This window comes from Carcharodon carcharias, chromosome 12, assembly GCF_017639515.1.
Source record: "Carcharodon carcharias isolate sCarCar2 chromosome 12, sCarCar2.pri, whole genome shotgun sequence".
Classification (NCBI taxonomy): Eukaryota; Metazoa; Chordata; class Chondrichthyes; order Lamniformes; family Lamnidae; genus Carcharodon; species Carcharodon carcharias.
This window is the reverse complement of record NC_054478.1, coordinates 60,214,011-60,234,630: the sequence shown is the minus strand read 5'-3', so window position 1 is coordinate 60,234,630 and position 20,620 is coordinate 60,214,011. Positions and strand designations below refer to the sequence as shown.

The following is a 20,620-nucleotide window of genomic DNA, read 5'->3' as shown; positions in this document are numbered from 1 at the left end:
AAGTAGGGCTGCATGATCCACTTAGTGCCATTTTGGAGTGGCGTCTCTCTGACCCTTTCTCTCACTGCTGACCCTCTGACTTGTGGCTTCTCCTGTTCCCTAACCCACCTCTTGCTGCCGGCCTTCCAATTTGTGGCCTGCACCGCTCCCTGACTCACCGTCTTACTGATCCTTCCTCTTGCTGAATGCCCTGCTCCCTGACTCTCCCGTTTTCCACTTCCCTCTTCTGAACCTGCCTTTGCATTCAAGGAAGGTCCTAGGTCCACATCACTGTCTGCTGCGCACATTTCCACCACTCCTCACTGCAGTTGTGCTCCCAGGGTCCTACCACCGCCGCAGCTACTTTAATCCAGTGTCACATCTTGAAAACCTGCTCGCCCTATGCAAACCACCTTCCTCCTTTCAATGTTCAGGGCTACGTACACCATGGAGTTCTTCTTGTAAGTAATTTGAGTTGACTTAAGTCGAAGCTGCTCCTCCTGACTCTCACCCCTCGTCTCCAGAGCCCTCACTCACAGTGAGGGTTCAGGAGAGGGAAGCGGTGAGTGGGAGCATTTAAAAAAAAACATCAATTATAACAGCTCGACACCTCCACATCACCAGGACCCACACTTTCACAGCCTCAGAGCTCCAGCCTTGAATTGGATATGGATCTGGATTTGGAATGGGAACAAGCGAGTGGGAGGGTCGGAGAGTGGGATGTTCAATGAGAAGGTGAGTCAGGAAGCAGCAGAGGTCGCAAGTCGGAGTGTCAACAGCTAGCGAGTGGGTTAGAGAGCGGGAGAGGCCGAAACCAGAGGGTCAGTGAGAGGAAGGGTCTGCAGTGACCAGGAAGGTCAAAGAGCAGGATGAGTGGCGAGTGGGAGGTTCAGGAAGCAAAATCGACAGCAAGCGGGAGGTAAGTAGAAGGTGACCATATTTCTGTTATATTTTTTAATTTATTTTATTTTAAAAGTTATTTCATTGACCAACATAGGAATTTAGCAATGTAAAGTATTTCAACTTACAAGGCATAATGTTTTAATGGCCCGGATCTTCTGAGGAGCAGCAATCTTCGCCGGATTGCTGCTGCGCTCAAATGTTCCCCTACACGACAATGCTCCACATTTCTTGCCAGGATCTTCTAAGCCCTGCTTCTACAGAAATGTGGTGCACAGCATCCCTCGATGAACTCTGTCGTAACAGAGTCGAGTCGAGCGGAAGACAGGCCATGGCCCTCTTTTATGGCACTCGCTGCCTTTTGGTAAGTTTAAATGTCCAGTGTGAGTGTTAGTGAATGGGGAGTGGATGCAAGCTTGAATGGGTAGAATGTTAGGATGAGTATATTGGTGAGGTAAGTAGGTAAGTGTTTAGGTGGGGAGGGTGGGTGAGATGGTAGGTGGGTGGAGTGTCAGGTGGGTAAGGTGGCAGGTGGGGGAGGTGGAAAGTGGGTAGGGTTGTAGATGGGTGAGGTGGTGGGCGGGTAGGGTGACAGTTGGGTGACAAGGCAGAAGGGTGAGGTAGTAGTCGGGCCTGAGGGGTAGTCGGGTGGTCAGGGGGTTAGTCAGATGGTCGGGGGAGGTAGGCGGTGGGTTAGCATAAGTGATTGATGTGTCAGTTCTGTAGCTGCCAAGGAGTTAGACTAGTTTTGTCTATTTAACATTGCCTGGGTGACTATTCAGGTAAGTAAATTGGAACTGTCTGAAGTCTCCAACTGTGGCTCAGAATCCCAAACATTTGCACATGGCCCCAAGGATCAGGGGAATTTCCCATCGGAAGTTGAAACCTCCCAGGCAATTCCCACATAGGTCAGTGCATCAGGACTTCTGCAGAGCCCTGACACTCATCTCCTGGTCTCCAATGATCTGGACACTGGAAGATTTGGGCCATTATTTTTTTTCCTGATGTAAAAGACTCAATAGAATATAACGACAGTCTTTACATTGATTTTAATGGGAAAATCTGATTTGCTTAAAATCATTTCACCTAAAGTTGCGATTTTCAGGAATGCAACTATAGCTTTAAGTGAGGACTTGCTTTAGATTGCTCAATGGATAGTTATGAAATAATGATGGGAATATTGGTCTCTGTCAGGATGGTTCATTGGGTGCAAAATGCACATTGCCAGGGACCAACTATAATGGGCTCAATCTCCCCAGAAGTGTGCTTACCACCCGGTCAATACATTAAAACAGCCATTAGACTTCTTGAATATGCTCATCAGATCCTCAGTCACGACTAACTTTGGCAAATGGCACTTAGATTTCCCTTGTCCATGTCAGTATAACTAACAGTTCTTGAAGAGACTGCTGGAGGATGGTTAAAAAAAAGTAGATTTTTCCTGATCTTAATGTGGAGCCAGGAGGAGCAGGAGTACTCCCCTTGACTCTCCACGCACAAAAAATGACACAGTCACAACACGCCTATAAAATGTCTGCTGTCTATAAATAACTTCATTAACATTCTTAACCCAAAGTTCCAGTCTTCTGGAAAAGCTTGGCCGTGAAGCTAATATTCTTCCAAGGTCTATTACTCTGTTAGAAGTATCATTGAATGTACTGAAATATTTGAGAATGATTTTATCATTGATTGTTACAGTTAAAATTTTATTCATTGTTGATTGTTATATTAATAATGACTTTAAAAAAGCTGCTATTAGTATTTCTCTGAATAGTTTACTTTGCAACCTTCTTCATTCCAGTTTTGTGATTAAGAAGTATATTGAATCTCCGATTTGGCAAAGTTGCTCACCTAAGAAAAAGTAAAGGAGAGCCTAACATTTTGTTTTATCAGACCCTGAGAGCTGCTGGCAAAACATATATGATATTTTTTGTGCTGGTCATATTCCTCGGATCTTTCTACTTGGTCAATTTGATTCTGGCTGTTGTTGCCATGGCCTATGATGAGCAAAATCAGGCTACTTTAGAGGAAGCTGAGGAGAAAGAGGCAGAATTTCAGCAGATGCTTGAACAGCTCAAAAGGCATCAAGAAGAAGCTCAGGTAGAATTTTTACAATAGCTATTCCAGAACGCATATGCTAAAACTGCCAAATTGCATTATGGCAATTATAGTATCTGAATCTATCTGTATGGCTTTTATGGTTGAATCACAGATTCACACAGTGCAGAAGAGGCCCTTTGGCCCATCGAGTCTGCACCGATACGTGAGAAACACCTGACCTACCTACCTAATCCCGTTTACCAGCACTTGGCCCACAGCCTTGAATGGTATGACGTGCCAAGTGCTCATCCAGGTATTTTTTAAAGGATGTGAGGCAACCCACCTCCACCACCCTCCCAGGCAGCGCATTCCAAACCATCACCACCCTCTGGGTAAAAAAGTTTTTTTTCACATCCCCCCTAAACCTCCTGTCCCTCCCCTTGAACCTATGTCCCCTCTTGACTGATCCTTCAACTAAGGGGAACAGCTGCTCCCTATCCACCCTATCCATGCCCCTCATAATCTTGTACACCTCGATCAGGTCACCCCTCAGTCTGGGCTAGCAATAATCTTTTTAAAATTAATGCATGGTCGACAGCATTGCAATCACTAATTGTGGGCCTCTCTCACAATCTATTTATTAACAATTGTACATTCAGAGTGCATTTCCTTTAACCCATCGTACAATTCTGACAATTGTACCACTCACCAAAGACTTAATTAGCAGAAGAGGCCAGAAACAGACATAGGGCAGATGTGTAAGCTCGGAAAAATCTGACCTGCGCACTTGTCCACCTTCTGAAACGCACACTTGATACATGTGGGCTTTGGCCGTTAATTTTGTATTTTCACACAGAGCTAGGGTTTGCAGTGCCTTTTATGAGTCGTGATGGAGTGTGCGATGAGTGTGGATACGAAGGTGGGCTGGTCAGAAGGCTCACCTCTGTTCTCAGAGACAGCAGTCCCACTCCCAACATCGTTCAAAGGTCCCCTAAACCTCATCCCTCATCCCCTCAGCCTTCATTCCCCCATGCCACCCTATGTCCCTACGTTTCCCCTCAGATCCCCTATGTCACCTTCATGCCCCCACGTATCTTCCACTTACCCAGTATGCAATGGAGTCATGCAAAGCAATGGAAATTCTTTGAAATACAATTGAACATATTGAACTTGTGATAATCTAAGAAAACTTATTTAAACACACTGCCATTGACATTGCAAAAAAACTGCTCCATTGAAATAAAGCTAAAATTTAAGTGGCCATTCAGGTGTGTAAACAAACAGCCATGCATTTTGAAACTACATCAAAGGCAGAGTATTTATTATAAGCCCATAAAACTGTCAGTCATTCCCCTGAACAACTGCATCAACAGACCCTGAGCTTTTGGAACTCGGCCAAGCATTCATATTGGTCACAGCTATCAATAGGTTATCTTCCCAATTCCAAAGGCTGAAATTGAAGGAGTGAAGGAAGAATGAGTCTTCTGCATCTCAAAGCAGATTGCCTGTCAATCAATGGAGGTGCTTGGGTTTTATATTTTAACCTTTCAAAAGCAGGGATATTTTTTCGCAGTCAGAGCTGTCTATACATTTAAATTCCAATGTCAAACATAATGGGGGAGGGATGGGATTTCCAACACATTTTGCCATGTTTGAGTGCATTATGGAACACTCTCCAAGGGAAAAATTACTGTAATGCATGTCAACATTTACACATTGGTGAGCCATGCAAGTGTCAACTTAGCTTTGCAGGACAGAGCCCTACGATGAATCACTGCATTAAAAATACATCTACATTACAATACAGTATCCAATAATGACATTAGAAGGTGTGAAAATATCTCACACTTGCCTTTCAGACAATTGCTAACTCTTCAGCAGGCTTCCCCTAGTGGTCACAAACTGTCCAAGAAGAAGCATATTTTAGGGCTTCCAAAACCTGCACCTACACGTGAAAATAGCGTGTGGAAGGGAATAAAACTTTCCTGTGGTCCTTAGCATGGGGACCCCAATCTCAGAAGAGCATGTTTTGTATCCAAGGCCTTCCCGAAATGCGAAAAAGTCACACACAAATGGTGTGGGGTTGGTATGGTGGGAAGATTGTTTTCTAGCAAAAAAAACTTATAGTTTGCAGTTTGATTCACGCCTTCATGAGGAGATGAAAATCCAGCCCAGGGCCACTCAATTACACATGGATGGAGTTTAATGCCTGTTTTAATGTTTGACAAATGACACAGCTCAATTTTCAGGCATCCTTTGTCAGACAGCCTTGGGATCAGAAGTTGGTTTCCTGAAATTTTGTCATGTTGTGGCTATTCTGTGCCTATTTCTACCCCAATGCATCACATTCATTTTATTGGCAAATCTATAAACTCCGGGCTTAAAATCTCTCAGCCCTATTATAGTGGCTCAACCACTACATTTTGATCATCTACATGCCTTTCAAAATAGGAATAAAAATCTAACTTCTTTAAATTCTTCCAATAAGACATAGGCTTGAAAAGCATACAGTTGGATGATAGCATATGAATGCTTAAAAAACATTAAATTGAAATCCCTTTTTTACATTTAGTCGAGGTATTAATCCATCCTTCCCCTGGTTAATGTAACCAAGATATACTGGTTGATTAGAAATAATTCAATTTAGTTCAATTGGATTGACTGCTCTAGTCAACAGCCTGAGGCATATAATTGCCTTTACTACTTTGTGTCTTTGTAAAATTGAAAAAAAAAATAGTCTCTCATAATGTTGTAATGTTCTTTCCATTGGACAGGCTGCAGCAGCTGCTGCAGCTGAGGCAGGGGATGGAAGTGGAAGAATTGGGCTGTGTGAAATGTCGCATAGTTCCTCAGATACATCAAAGCTCAGTTCAAAGAGTGCCAAGGAGAGACGAAACAGAAGGAAGAAACGGAAACAAACAGAGCAAGAAGCCGAGGAAAAGAATAATGATGAAAGGATTCACAAATCAGAATCAGAGGACAATGGAAGAAAGGGGAATGGTTTTCGATTTTCCATTGATCGCAACTGTCTTTCTTATGAAAAGAAAAATTCCTCCCCACATCAGGTAAAAGGAATAAGTTACATAAAATATTTATGCCATTATGCATTAAATAATGATACTTCTACCATATTTCAATAAGAAAGGTGATAGCCTAAAATTTTAGCAGCCACAAGTCTGCAGATTATTTCAGTGACAGTCTTAAGTGGGGCAAATAGAGCATATTTTGTGGTGGGGGGTGGGGTGTTTGGCAACAGTGATTACATCATCATTAAGTTTAGAGTAGTTATGTAAAAGGACAAGGAAAAATCAAAGTGAAAATACTCAACTGGAGAAGAACTAATTTCAATGAATTGATAAGGGATGTGGCCTAGATAGATTGGAATTAAAACTGGCAAATAAAGCAGTAATTGAGTAATGGGAGACCTTCAAAGATGAGGTAGTTCTTGTAACAGACTTGTAACAAGATACATTCCCACGAGGGGAAAAGGAAAGTATTGAAAGCTAAAGCTTCCTGGATGACTGAAGATATAAGATTGGATTTTCATCTACAAGGTGGGAATCTTGAGGCAGGCTGTTTTTCAACATTGCAATCTCACCACTTCCCCAGCAGTGCACACCCAAGCTATTTTCATCATGGGGTGGCAGGGTTGGGCTAGAGTAAGGACCACCATCCTGCGAAACGGGGCAGAGGTGTGAACGGAGGCAGTCAGATGCTGAAGTGGACAAGTCAGGAGGCCCAGTTCTGTACATAAGTGATAAGGAACCCTGGCCCTCACCCCCCCACCCACTTCTACACACTCTGCCACCACCCCCAGCCCCCCAGTATACCCCCATATTCACTCATCCAATATCCACTATTGGCAAAACTCATGAGCCCTATTCTAATATTGTGAAGTCTGTGAGATGCTCATGAAACTGCCTTAGTAAATGTGCAATCGAACTCAACTTGAAAAAAACCTTAATTCTCTTATGAGCTCATAAAACTGTCAATCAACCACATTTAAACTCCAATTCAAAAATGTCTAATCCTATTCGACAACTTCAAGGCTTTAATGTATTCACAAAACTGTCAAAATAAACAAAAGGGCATTCAAAAACTTCCTCAAAAAACAATCCTCTTAGGAACTCATAAAACTGTCACACTCCCGTTGACAGCAGTATCAACAGCCCCTGCTGAGCTGAATCCATTAGTCGGATTTGGAGCTCAGTCAAGCAGTCATAATGAGATTTCATTGCACAACTATGTCAATAAAGCCTCCGGGGCTGAATACATTAAAGCCTTGAAGTTGTAGAATAGATGACCATCTGTTGCATTGCTTCAAAGTCTGAACAGAAGGCTGATCCATCAATCAATGAAAAGATCAAAGCACAGGGTGCAAGTGACACAGTAAAAATTGAATCTCAAGACTGTTCATTGCAGAAGAGCACTTTATACAGTGGATAGTATACTCGAGTGCATCTGAAGACTTTTTCACTTTCACAATACTGGTCAATTTAATGGTCTCAAAACCTTTCCTAACCCAAGCCCCTATTAAAAATCATTGTATTAAGAATATATTTAACTTATCATACACCATTACCTATGACATGAAGTTAGAAACACAGTTTCAACTTAGTTGGCAAAAAGTTTCAGACTACACTCTCATGACTCCTCTGAGATGCTATGAACATGTTGCTTACCTAAACAGGTTGACTCCATGAAAATAATGGGGGGTGGGGTGGTTGGGATTGTGGGGAGGGGGGTCTAAAATGGCAATGGAGCCAGCAAGGGCAGGAGTGCTGCATGCAGACTTGCTACCACACCCTTAACATGCACCTTTAAAAATAGCCATTGACGGGAATAGGGGCAGAAATCCCAGAATAGGGTCCCGCTTGCCATTTTTAAAGCTTGCCTGCCTCCATCCCAACACAAATGAAGGCAAGACAATCCAGCACATAGAGATTAAAATTAGATTGATAAAGAAGGCTTGTGATAAACACCACATTCATAATTCATTGGGGAACCAAGCTGAATACAAAATATATAATTTAGAATGGAATAAGTAACCAAAAGGGACAAAGAAACTGTATAAGAATAGATTAGCTGGTAACAAAGGGGAACACAAAAGCCTTTTAAACACATGTCTAAGGAAATTTGGTGCTGATTAGGGACTAAGAGGGAGATGATCCTGGGGAGGCAGAGGGCATGGCTGAGGTATTAAATGGGTACTTTGCACCTGTCTAAACCGAAGAAGAGAATGCTGCCAATGTCATTGTAAAGGAAGATAAAGATAATGAGGATGTACATAAAAGTTTGTCAGTACTTAAAATAGTAATGCCCATTAAATAATTCTGATGCATGTTAAGAATTCTTATCACAACGTGTTGATCACCTTACCTCTGGTTGTATGACTTCAGAAGCAAAGTATGATAACAGAAATCAGTAGAACAGGCAAATAGGTTTGTATTCAGTCAGCTCCGGTGTACTAAAATCACAGAAGTGACAACATCATGAATTGTATTGATGCCACATTGCACTGTACTATAGGTTGAAGTCTTATTTTTGAGATCAAAGAACAATATGGAAGCAAATGTAATTTTTGTTCCCCCAGTAATATCGATTATACACACTGAACATTCTGACTTTTTAGATATCTGTGAAGCACTTGGGAGATGTTTTATTATGTTAAACGCACAATGTAAATATATTGTTGTTGTAATATATTTCTGACAATATAGAAATATTCGTGTTTTTGATTTTAAGAGAATTGCAGTTAAAAAAGATAAACTTCCAAACAAACCTGCAATTATCTATCCTTGATATTATGGATCAAAAATTGCTGGAATAGTGCATCCTGTGATGAGCAACTGGACTCGTTACAATACCCTTTGGATAGCAGTATATTTGTATGAAATTGTGAATTGATAATGGTGCAGTAATGCCAGTGTTGCATCTAGAACCTCGTGAACGTTGTGCCCAATGGTCTATCTTTTTAACTGCTGAAGGAAAAGGATAGAGCAGGGATTCTCAACTAGGGGTCTGCAGCTGCCTTGGGATCCACCAAAAGTAACCAAAAAACTGAATACTGCACACTGCCACTTTCATCATCCAAACAACAATCTGTCCTCCACCTCTGGTGTTGCCACTGGTAAAATCCAACTGTTCACCTGATTTCTTTTTTGCTTTCTTTTGGCTGCTGTTTCCTGAGCCTGGTGGTGCATATGTAATGGTAAGCGCAACAGTGGCAGAGCTGCTGATATTTGTCCATTTTGCGGCCTGTATGCACCATGTGGTAGCATGTTAGCGGTGCCAGAGCCAGACAGCAGCCTTTGGAGGAGCAGGTAAGATAAGTGAGGGGGTATTTAGCAGGGTTTAGTTTTTAAGTTTGGAACTGGATGGCTCTTTGATCTGCAATGATTGTGCTGATTGGGCCATGCTCAAGGCAGGGAATGGTCATTTGGAAAGGATGCAAGGCAACAGTGGGCACTAGGTTTATTATCAGGAGTGAAGTAGATTGCAGCCCTACACAACACTACATGAAACAGTATTTAATCATCAGTGGCATCCATAGAAAGTCACATGTTTAAACAACATGAGTGATTCACTCTTAATGTATGAGATTCACAGGCCTCTTTAATTTCATCATTTTAAAACTTTATCTCCCTTCCACAATGTAGATGTTGCTTTTGATTTGCACCTGTAAAGTTCTCATGTATAACCTTTGTTTGGAGGGGTGTATGAAGAGATTGTTGTGCTTTTAAGATCCCATGTACAAGCAAGCAAAATGCAATGGATACTGGAAATGTGAAATTAGAAATAGAAAACATTGGAAAACACTCAGGCGGTACAAAGAGAAATGGAGTTAACATTTCAGATCGATGGCCAATTCTGAAGAAGGTCATTGACTTGAAATGCAAACCCTGTTTCTGTCTCCTCACAGATGCTGCCTGACCAGTTGAGTGGTTCCAGCATTGGGATTGAGATTGTTGCTCAACACCAGCAACATGTTTTGCATTAAGTAAGTAAAACAAATGTAATAAATGTGTATGGTTACTTGCAAAGCTACATTTTATACAGAAAAACATATTTTGTTTGATGGGGGGAAGCATGGTGGGGGGCCTCAGATGTAAAAGGATTGAAAACTCTTGGGATAGAGGAAGAAACAGAACAGACAATGGAGAAAAAAATAGGGTAAATTAGAGTCAAATTAAATATAGAAAATTGTTTAGCAATTGATGGAGAATTGGGTAGTTAGTCCCACTCTGATATAATCGTCCAGCTCTTCTTGTTTGACTGTGTGCTATAAAGGGCATAATAGGCTCACTAGTACTTTGCCTTGATCTGCCAGCCACATGAAGAGTCGTTGGATATCTTAGTACATTGAAATTATTCATATATTGAAAATGATTCAACTATAGGTATTGCAGGCACAACTTCAGTGTGTCTGGAGACAATGCTTCGGTTATTTTGTAGGAAGGCTTATTCAGAGTAAAATGGTGGAGGACTGATTCTTTGGCTTAAGGAGTACAGAAAATTTGTAAATAATTGCTTAAAACACTAATAACATACGGCAGTTCAAAATAGAAGTGATACTGAGTGATTTATATTCTCATTCTTTTTCAGTCACTACTAAGTATTCGTGGATCCATCTTTTCTCCAAGGCGCAATAGCAGAAGCAGCATCTTCAGTTTCAAAGGACGGACTAAAGATGTAGGGTCAGAAAATGATTTTGCTGATGATGAACACAGCACTTTTGAAGACAATGAAAGCAGAAGGGGCTCACTCTTTATTCCACGGAGGCAGGGTGAGAGACGCAGCAGTAACATTAGTCAGACCAGTAGGTCCTCCAGGATACTGCCAGTGCTTCCAGTGAATGGGAAGATGCACAGCACAGTGGACTGCAATGGAGTGGTTTCACTTGCCGGTGGACCTTCAACTCCAACATCACCCATTGGACGACTTCTGCCAGAGGTGATAATAGATAAGCCAGCTACTGATGACAATGTAAGAAAGTTTTAAATAGTAGGTTAGGCATGATGGCCATGTGGTACTGCAGTGATTACAACATAGGATGCCATTGAGAAATGCATAGCTGATCTAACAAACGATATCCAGCATTGTTTCTTCTGAAAGATCAGAAAATAATGTTTGAAACAGTTTTATATCTACAGTGAAATATCTTAAAAGTCTCACGCATAGTGTTTCAGATATGTAGCAGAAAGGTTGTTCACAGTTTTCTTCCTGGGATAACAGCAACCAATCAAAAGTATTTTACCATAATTCATCATCATTTATTTCAATGCATGTTGCTGCATCTCTCACAATTTCTGCACTATCTTCTAATTCACTGAGTAATGCCAATGGGAAATGCACTAACTTGGAATGAAATAGTGGCATATTTGTCTATTTAAGTAAGGAGAGCCTTTCCAGATCAAGCCAATAATTAAATAAAAGTCATGGCTTCAGTTCACTATTGACTGTTAATTCATTCTGAAGCCAGATGAAGTAGGAAACCAGTCAATCTTTAACTTAATACTAGTTTTATTTGCAGAATACAACATTACAAGTGTCTTCCTCCCTAACCAACACTCAGTGTCCCAGAAGTCTCTCTTTATATGTGCTCAAGGTACTTAATCAATCAATGTCCTTCACCCATGTACCCCTAATCTTAATAATACTATAAACATTCCATTAACATCATTCATTTTTCTTAAGAGTACACAATCCTGGTTACATTAAAATGTATCTTGTATTTTGCAGTTTCATTACTGTGAACAATAATCTGGTGACCTTTAAACCACAGTATAAAAATTAAAATTGTCTTTTGAAAATAGACATTGTTCTCTGTAGTTCACATTTAAAAAACAAAGCAGGATATTGTTAATCCAATAAATGCTGAGACCTGATTGTTCAATTCAAGTGGTTCTACACAGAATTCTTATATCTTTCACTTAAAGGTGGATGATGTACTCTGACAGCCTTGAACCATCTTAAAAATAGATTCATAAAACAATGGCTCTGAAAATTGGCATTTCTTTCACTGGATTCCCATCCTAACTTTGGAGGGAGTCTGTCCAAAATACTGAAAGATAGGTTGGGGCTTAGTTACATCAGGTTGTCATTTTGCCATTGGTAGTGTCAGGGATTTCCTACACTAAGGGTACCTCTTTCCAGGCTCCCTCAAGGACCCACTGTGGTTTTCAGTGGACAGTTGTTATATGTGACTAGGGATACTTCCATGCTAATCGTGGAAATGGGACTCATCTGTGGACCCACCACTACGATCCTGGCCTGGACCATTGAAGGAAAATTGAAATTATTTAAAAAAAAATCATTTTTGACACTAATTTGCTCTATTGAAGCTATTTTAAAAATATTAATAACCTATTTAGATTGGATATCTCATACCTGGAAAGTAATAACAGCTGTTTGTGTCTTGTAGTTGCATGTGATCTTAAAATGTAGTAGAATCATACATAAACAAATCCAAAATCAATGAGAGACACCATACTTGTTTGTAATTTATTTCATTATATGCTATATCCTTACTTTATAAGTTTTCTTGCTTTATGGGCTTATTTTAAAGGTATGCTATTTTTAATCTTTCTTTAATTCTCTGCAGTGATACAATGCATTTCTTGGCTGAGAAAGGTCAGGTAAAACCACTCCTGGACAAACTATTTTGAAGGCAATGCTGGAGAATCGCACAATGTGATTCCAGCATCAGTTACCAACCCAAGCTTGCATCCTCCCTACAGTGGCCTGCCAGAGATTGTGAATTCATAAATCCCTGAGGTGGCATTGCATTATACAGCACACAGATCAGTAAAACACTGCACACCACCACTCTGCCTTCACCCAGGTGTTATTTTGTTTAATACTGGATATCACCTCAGTATGCCCAGATCCTGTAATTTAAAAATGGCCAACAAAATGTCAGGTTGTAGTAATGCAGACCCTGGACAGCAGTAGCTATATGATGTGCAATTCATATAGGAAAATACTCTGTCTCAGTTTTTGTCTATAGTTTGCTGATATGACTGTTAGAAAGCTCTTGGATAAAATATGTATATACTCTGTTTGCAAAGGAAATACAGTTAACAAGATAAAATAATCAGCAAATAGGTACTGATTAGTAACATATTACTCTTCAAAGGAAATTGGGAAGACAGTTGGCATCCATTATTCATGCTGTATTTAGGCTGTACCTTCATGCTTTCAGATGCTAGTAGATCCTAGGGATCAGTGGCAGAAATTGTGGTTTCTGAATTTTTCCGGTCGATAATTGCCCAATGCCACTATTTAAATAAAAATAGAAAATGATGTAAACACTCCAGGTTCGGCAGCATATGTGGAGAGGGAAACAAAGTTATCATTTCAGGTCAATGAATTTTGAATAGAATTGTTCTAACGAAAGATCATCAGCCTGAAAAGTTTATTCTGCTTTTCTCTCTCCCCCAGATGCTGCCTCACCTACTGAGTGTTTCCAGTACTTTCTCTTTTTATTTTGGATTTCCACCATCTGCAGTATTTTGCTTTTGTCTATGTTGCAATGTCCATTTTTATGGCTTTTGACATTGTAGTGGCCAGATTTCTCACCAATACCAGCAGTGTGGAGAGTGAAAGTTCACTCTCATAATTAGTGTGCCAAGTTTTACATTTCAAATGTACTCTTTAACTGGGCTCATTAATTGCTATTGCACAGACAACTGCCTGCTCACTTCACATTTCACAAGATTCCAGTTGTCTGCTGGAATTGTGCACATTCACAAATAAAATTAAAGCAAGAAGACAACTAGCCTGTAACTGGTCTTATTCCAACTGCTATTGCCGGCAGCAGAAGAAGTAGAAATCAGCTGACAGCCAGCACTTCTATTAACTTCACCCTTTCAAATTGGACAACCCCTTTCCCTCATTGAGTCTCCTAGTGTACAAGAGATAAGAAAATTAAACCTGATGGTATATCTGTTGTTTCTGCTGCTGGGATGTTAACAATGATGCAGATACTAACACCACCACTTCAGCATAAAAATCCAGTGCAGTACATTTATACTAAATGTTGCTGAATAGAACAAAAGAAAGTATAGTGCAGGGGAAACATACCATAAATTTGCAAGTTATTTTTTTATAAGTTTTGTTCCAATTTTACCACAGTTCTTAAGGAATTATTTGAAAGTGAACAGATTGAGATAAAACGGAATAATTGAGGTATATGTCATTTGCAGGGCACTAACACAGAAACAGACCTTAAGAAGAGGCGATCGGGATCTCATCAAATTTCTATGGATTTTCTGGAAGATCCTATACAAAGGCAGAGAGCTTTAAGTGTGGCCAGTATTCTGACAAATACTATGGAAGGTTTGTCAATATTTTCATTATGTTTCAGCATCTCAGATCACCTGCATTGTAAAATAACAGCCAACTTGAGAGAAAAACAAATGAGGCAGATCTTCTTGTCCGTGCATTTGGACATATTGGGCAGAATTTATCCCTCGTCGGGTGGGCATGTGCCTGACCGGAATGGGAGTACAATAGTGCACGATGACGTTGGGTAAGCATCCCGACATCATCGCAGACTCTCGCAATATTTCGCTTGGCCAGGCGAGCGCGAGAGGCAGCAGCGCGCCCGCCAAGAATTAAGAGACCTATTAAGGCTCTTCATCAATCAATTAATTAAATTGAAACTTTTGCTACCCGTCCAACTGTTAGGTTGGCGGGTGGGCGAAAAGGCCAAGCGGCCTTTGCATTTTTTGCGAAACCTCATCCACCGACAGGATGAGGTTTCGACCAGTGATTTAAAAAAATAAAAACTTTTAAAACTCATTTTTAACATGACCCCTCATGTGATTCTGTCACTCTTTTTTGGTAACTTTATTTTTAATATGAAAAATCATCAGCTCCCTGAGGCAGCTCTGTGCCTTCGGGGAGCTTTCTGTGAGCGCACCCGCACACATGCGCTGAATTCCACGCTGGCCCTCCTTCCCCCACATCCCGGCATCACCAAGCGTTTTAGCGCGTGATTCATGCTGGCTGCCCGTTAATTGGCCAGCCAGCGTGAAATCACGGTCGGGACCCAATCGCGGGCGGCGGACTGTTGTGCGGCCGCTCCCGTGCCTGCCTGCCATACCCGCCCACTGAGGGTAAATCCTCTCCAATGAATCGCTGGGGTGTTTCATTGAAAAAGATAGGGTGGGAGGAGCGCGTGTGGATGAAGGAACCCTGCTGATTTACTTTCCATTAATTTAACTCGATGGAAAATCAGGTGAGCTCCTTTACTGGCAAGCCTTCTGATTTTCCTGCAGGCACTCTGCCTATCGAAGATCCAATCTCAATACCAAGACTCAACCACAGAAACCCCTGCCCTAGTAATGACCTTTAAGTGTAGCAACTTTCAAATTCAGTTCTCAAAACATTTTGACAGGGGGAGGGGGTTTGTTGTCTCCATACTTCTACATTTGCACTTGAAAAGGGGGTTAACTGCATTTGGAAAATGATATGGGATATAGTTCCACTGAGTTAGTTCTGGTTTCAGATATTGCCTATCTCTAAGGACAATAAGGTGGAATTCCTGGTGGCCAAGCTCCATCTTAAATGGCTAAGAACCTGAGGAACACATAGGGCAGAATTTTGCCCTTGGCGGGGGGTGCTCGGCGGGGGTGGTTGGGAAGCTGACCGCCGCCCGCAATCGGCTTCGCACCATGGTTTCACGCTGGTGGGCCAATTAAGGCCCCCCCAATGTGGAACGCGAGCGGCAGTGCTCAGCGCTGCCTGTGTGGATGGGGGGGAGGGGGAGGAGGGCCAGGGGGCCTAGCGCGATCTTTGCGCACACGTGCTAAAGAGCGTTTCAATCTCCCTGAGGCGCGGAGCTGCCTCAGGGAGATGAAGCGCAGCCTTAAAAAAAAATAAAGGAAATAAAATTGTCATAAAACATGTCCCCTCATGTGATTCTGCCACATGAGCTGGGACATGTTTTTAATTCAAAAATAAAATTTTTATTTAATGTTTATTTGCTTTAGGAAACCTCAACCACACATGGATGAGGTTTCCTAAAAAAATGTAAAGGCCGCTTGGCCTTTTTGCCTGCCCACCAACCATTAGGTTTGACGGGCTGCATTAATTTGAATTTAATTAGCTTCTTAAAGGTCTTAACAGGCTTTTTAATTGTCGGTGGGCGCACAGCCAACTCTGATGCGTGCCTGCCGAAGAAATTATCGCGAGACCATGTGATGATGTCAGGGCGCTTGCCCGACGTCATCGCGTGTGTTTTTTATGCTCGGGCGTGTCGGGCGTGCGCCCGCACATCAAGTGTAATATTCTGCCCATGCAAATTAGTGTGTGTAACATCACTGAGATGTCAAAGTGATGCTTTGACCTACCCACTAATGCCACATCCTTTGTTCTGCCCGCATGTCATGAATGCTGCAAAATCCCAAGCGGCATTTCAAATGCAATTTGAAGAGTTCCTCACCTGCTATATATTCTTACACTAGCTTATGGGTACTTTTTCTGACATCCTGCACAAGTTTATAATTTACTACAGCAGGCTCTGGGCTGCAGTAGGGCTTTTTATCATTCAAGTTTTCAGACGTTTATGTTCATGGGTACTTTTAGGAATTCCACTCTGGAAGGGGAGGAAGGAAGAGACAGCTGCAGTTGCAAGGAAAGTTAAATAAAGGGTCTATGCTCGGAGAAACTCCCAGGAGAGTTATAGGTCCGGGGAACCTATCATTGTTCTCTGAAGTACAATGTTCAAGAAGACTTAGGGCAGAATCTTACGGCTCCGTTTCGGTGGGGACGGGGCCGTAAAATGCGGCGAGACATTCTAAACCCCACTTACTTCAGCGGGAACGTAAAATCCCGTTGTCGTAAAATTCGGCCCTTAGTTTCTCCAGGGAAGCTATGAAAAAGTTGTTCCATCCTGTGTTTGCTAGAGCAAGCACAGTGCTCACTGTCTGTTGCATCGAGGCCATTGTCGCCCTGATTTTTTTTTTTTGTTTCCAGATCCTTCTAGTCTGCCACATGAACTTCCAGTAGCCTCAGTCAATCTGCAGTCTCTACTTGTGTTAAATAGATGGCAGATGCCCTATTTACTAAAACAAACTGAATCATCAATTTCCTCATGGGCATCAAGAAGTAGCAAGATATTGCAGTGGGGTTCATTGAGTTTGCAAGATTCCTTCAAGATATAATTGACTGTATGCATGTTATCCTGCTTCCATGTTGCTGCCATTGTGAATTGAAACAGTTACTGCCAAGTATATGCTCAGCTGATACTTGATGATTTGCAGCATTTTATGCAGGTCTATGCCAACTTACCCTTATGCTTTGACTCTGCACAGCAAGTTAAAAACTAGTTCTTGGAGACTGGACTATTCTTGAACACATGGCTCATAACACCTCTTAAAAACAAAAACTCAGCAGTGAATCTTTGTTCAGCTAGAACTTTCACCGAACAGACAAATGAAACTCTGAAGTCATGGTTCAGATGCCTGGACAGCTTTGATGAATTCCTCCAAAATATTTCAGACACTGTTCCATGTGATCATGTGATTATGGTGTTGTTTGCATGCTTAATTTTTGTATGCAATGAGGACTGCACAAGGGGCTACAAATAGGGGAGGGCATTCAACATGATGAGGACAATAATGACTTGGAGCACTGCCAAGGCAATGTATGCAGTCAAGCAATTTTCTGCCACCAGGACTGATCAACATCTGTATCTTGAAGAGATCTACTTCTGAACAATTTCTGCTCCCCTTGTTACGATCCTTGGTCAGACCCTGGGTTGTGGGGCAGAGATCTGGTTTGGAGCCACAAACATTTTGTTTAAAGTAGATAAAGTTTGAGATTCAAGACACTTAGTAAGTGAATAAAGCCACAAGATTCCATGGGTTTTGAACAAACAAAATTAAACTTCATTATACCAATTCAGAAAGATAAAACAATGTACAATATTTATCTTATACTCTAACATTCATAACAAGTATAACATAACATGTAAATTAACAGACAAACTGTGGTTGGGCACACTACACTACACACTAGATAACAGGTACGACTGCACAGACTTTATGGATTTCTCAACAGCCATCCAAATGTTTATTGCATTGTGAGCCAATCGGTCTCACTGAAACTCATTTCCAATCTCCACATTTGGATATCTTGTCTTGAAATCCTCTCCAAAAGTCGCTTCCATTCGGATGGCTCCAATAATGACCTGCTTTGTAGGGTTTCAGTCTTGCCTTCCGAGATTCTTTTTCCCTGGATCTCCGAGTACACTCATCAGAAATCAGAATTCCCGACCTCCAAACTTTAAACTAAGGTAAGTATGGGTTTAATCACATAAGTCATTTCTAAGTATCTCCCTTACAACCAGCAATAACATCTATCCAACTACCAAAATTGCTTCACATTCCACGATCACTAGCCATAACAAGTACATTTACTGCTCACAGTGTCTTCAAACAACATTATTGGACCATTGGCGTATAGAAAGGTATAGAGTTATTTCCCACCCTAGTGTAAGATTCATAGACCAGACCAAAGTACTCCTTTTACTTACTCCACTGTTCTCACGAGTTGCTTCCCGCACTGGAAGTTTTATGTGAAATGGTACACTGTTGTGGTCCAATCAAGGGGACTTGAAATATTCTTTGTCAATAGTTTGTATGACCTGGGCTAGAAAGGGATCAGCTGCGGGCAATAGTAATTGTTCCAGCTTGCCTTCTGACATTGAGGCAAGTATTCATTGAAGTGGTTGCAGAGATGTTATCATGATTGTTGGCACCATTATCCATTCCTATTGCCTGACTGCCCCACAGGACTGTAGCTCAGTATTTCTACTCATGTACAGGAGACCAGGCTCAGGAAGGTCACTGATCTGATTCATTTTCATGTGATCTCTCTGCTTTTCCAAGACAAAGGAAGAGTTTGAGTCCAGGACCTACATGATTCCAGTATGAGCATCCCTCAGAGACACCATTACTATTGCAGGAAGGGTTCAGTTGCAAAGGGCTTGAAGTGACTACACATGGCATGCTAGGTTGCAGATTGTCTATGCCATGGCAAGAACCCCAGCCAAAAAGTAGTGCCTTTCACCATACTCCATTTTTTTTTGCGGGCCCCCAAAGTCTTGATCTTTGTCCCCTTTAATCGAACTAGAATGTTAAGATGATTTTAGATATCTCTTTTCTCAGCCTTCATTGCCATTTCCACCAGCTCTTTTTGTGTTCAGTGAATTATCAAGTACAGTCCCAACAAATTCATTTTCTAAATTGTGTGGGATGATTATTTCTTAGCTGGTGCTTAGCATGCTAAGAATGACCATGCATAGTTAACAAGGCTCTCTTCTTCATGCTGCCTAAGAATTGCATCTGAGTCATTTGACAAACCTAGAAGATTAGGAGACAGACAATGACTAGAAAGTAATATTGATAGTCATCACTTGGTGGTTTACTGCAGCACCATATCATGCCAGGTTGTCGTGTAGAGGAGATGGGTGAGTAAAAAAAATACTCAGGAGGAGAAGAAGTAGGAAAGATGAACAATACAACACCTATAGGTGATTTTAATTATCCAAAAGTAGACTGTAGTTGAGAAAGTCTTATGGAGCCATGAGAACAGAGCAAAAATAAATCCATTTTAAGTATTAATATTTAAATGTCTCCTTGGGGTTTTTCACTTGGCTTCAAGACACTAAATTCTTCATTTTTGAATGTAAAGAGACATCAGTAAAAATATGAAGTTGTATATTAAGCAATTTCCCCCAGATTCCTGTGTGAAAAATGCATGTGTGTGGCCTGTTTGTTATCCAAGCTGTAGGCTCGGGTGAAATCGTCCGGTCCCATAGACAGCAGGCACCATGGTGGGCAAGAGCGGGCAATATGGCGAGAAGGCCAAAAATTGGTTTTACGGCGTTACGAAACCATTTTGTGATCATCTGTTCCACCTGTCAGTAGTGGGCCGCACTTCCCGTTGCTGCATGTTAGGAACCTAATTACAATATTTTAGCATCTCATTATAAGTCCTGCTTGGAGGAATCATCCCCCTAGGCTGGATTATCCGGGCACAAATCACGCTGACGTGTTTCATAACTGTACATAAGTGATGTGCACCTGGCAAACTGCAATATGCTCGTGACGTCGAAGTTTGTCTAACTTGCTTCAGTCAGCACTCAGTCATCAGTGTCAGCCTTTGCAGGCAGTACCACATCACTTTTAGGGGGGCTTACGGGCAGGCCTGTACCCACCAGACCAGCCATAACGGGGTGGGGAGGGGTGACTTTTAACAGCTGCAGGGCTAGGGCTTGCTTGGGGAAGGGGGACAAGTGGTCTCAGGCAATGGAAGAGGCAGCAGGGCGAGGGCTATGCAGGGATCAGGGATCTGTCTCAAGGGATCATAGTAACTTTACTGGCAAATTTTGGTATGGTTCATTACAGGCGTAAATGGCCTCCAACCTTACACAGGGTCACTTATGGACCAGGTAGGCTGAACCTCTCAGCATAGTGTGAGAAATAAATGTTATTTGTTTTATATTTTTGGGGAATATTCTCTTATCCTGTGAAAAGGCTGGTGGTGTGCGTGCGTGTGTGTTTTAATTATGCTAGACAGAGATTAATAGGAACAGATTGTCTAGAGGGCTTAAACATGAAAAGTATAGAGGTGTTAGGTTTGAGGTTCAAGTGAATAAGTTAGACCTAACATTTGCATTTTTAGATAA

The 20,620-nt window shown here is 41.5% G+C and overlaps 1 protein-coding gene across 15 annotated transcripts in view; it reads left to right on the top strand.

The window, feature by feature from the left end:
* The window catches only part of scn1laa (sodium channel, voltage-gated, type I-like, alpha), a 190,635-nt gene that overhangs the window by 30,257 nt on the left and 139,758 nt on the right, over positions 1–20,620 (top strand). For 4 of the 15 annotated variants that reach the window (XM_041200429.1, XM_041200421.1, XM_041200430.1 and 1 more), the window contains exons 9-13: positions 2,773–2,979; positions 5,694–5,946; positions 9,382–9,410; positions 10,525–10,872; positions 14,127–14,259. In XM_041200429.1, coding sequence (XP_041056363.1) covers positions 2,773–2,979; positions 5,694–5,946; positions 9,382–9,410; positions 10,525–10,872; positions 14,127–14,259 — 970 coding nt within the window. Of the gene's footprint in view, positions 1–2,772; positions 2,980–5,693; positions 5,985–9,381; positions 9,411–10,524; positions 10,906–14,109; positions 14,260–20,620 lie in introns of all 15 variants that reach the window. The other 11 variants (XM_041200419.1, XM_041200418.1, XM_041200420.1 and 8 more) reach the window with 7 other exon arrangements.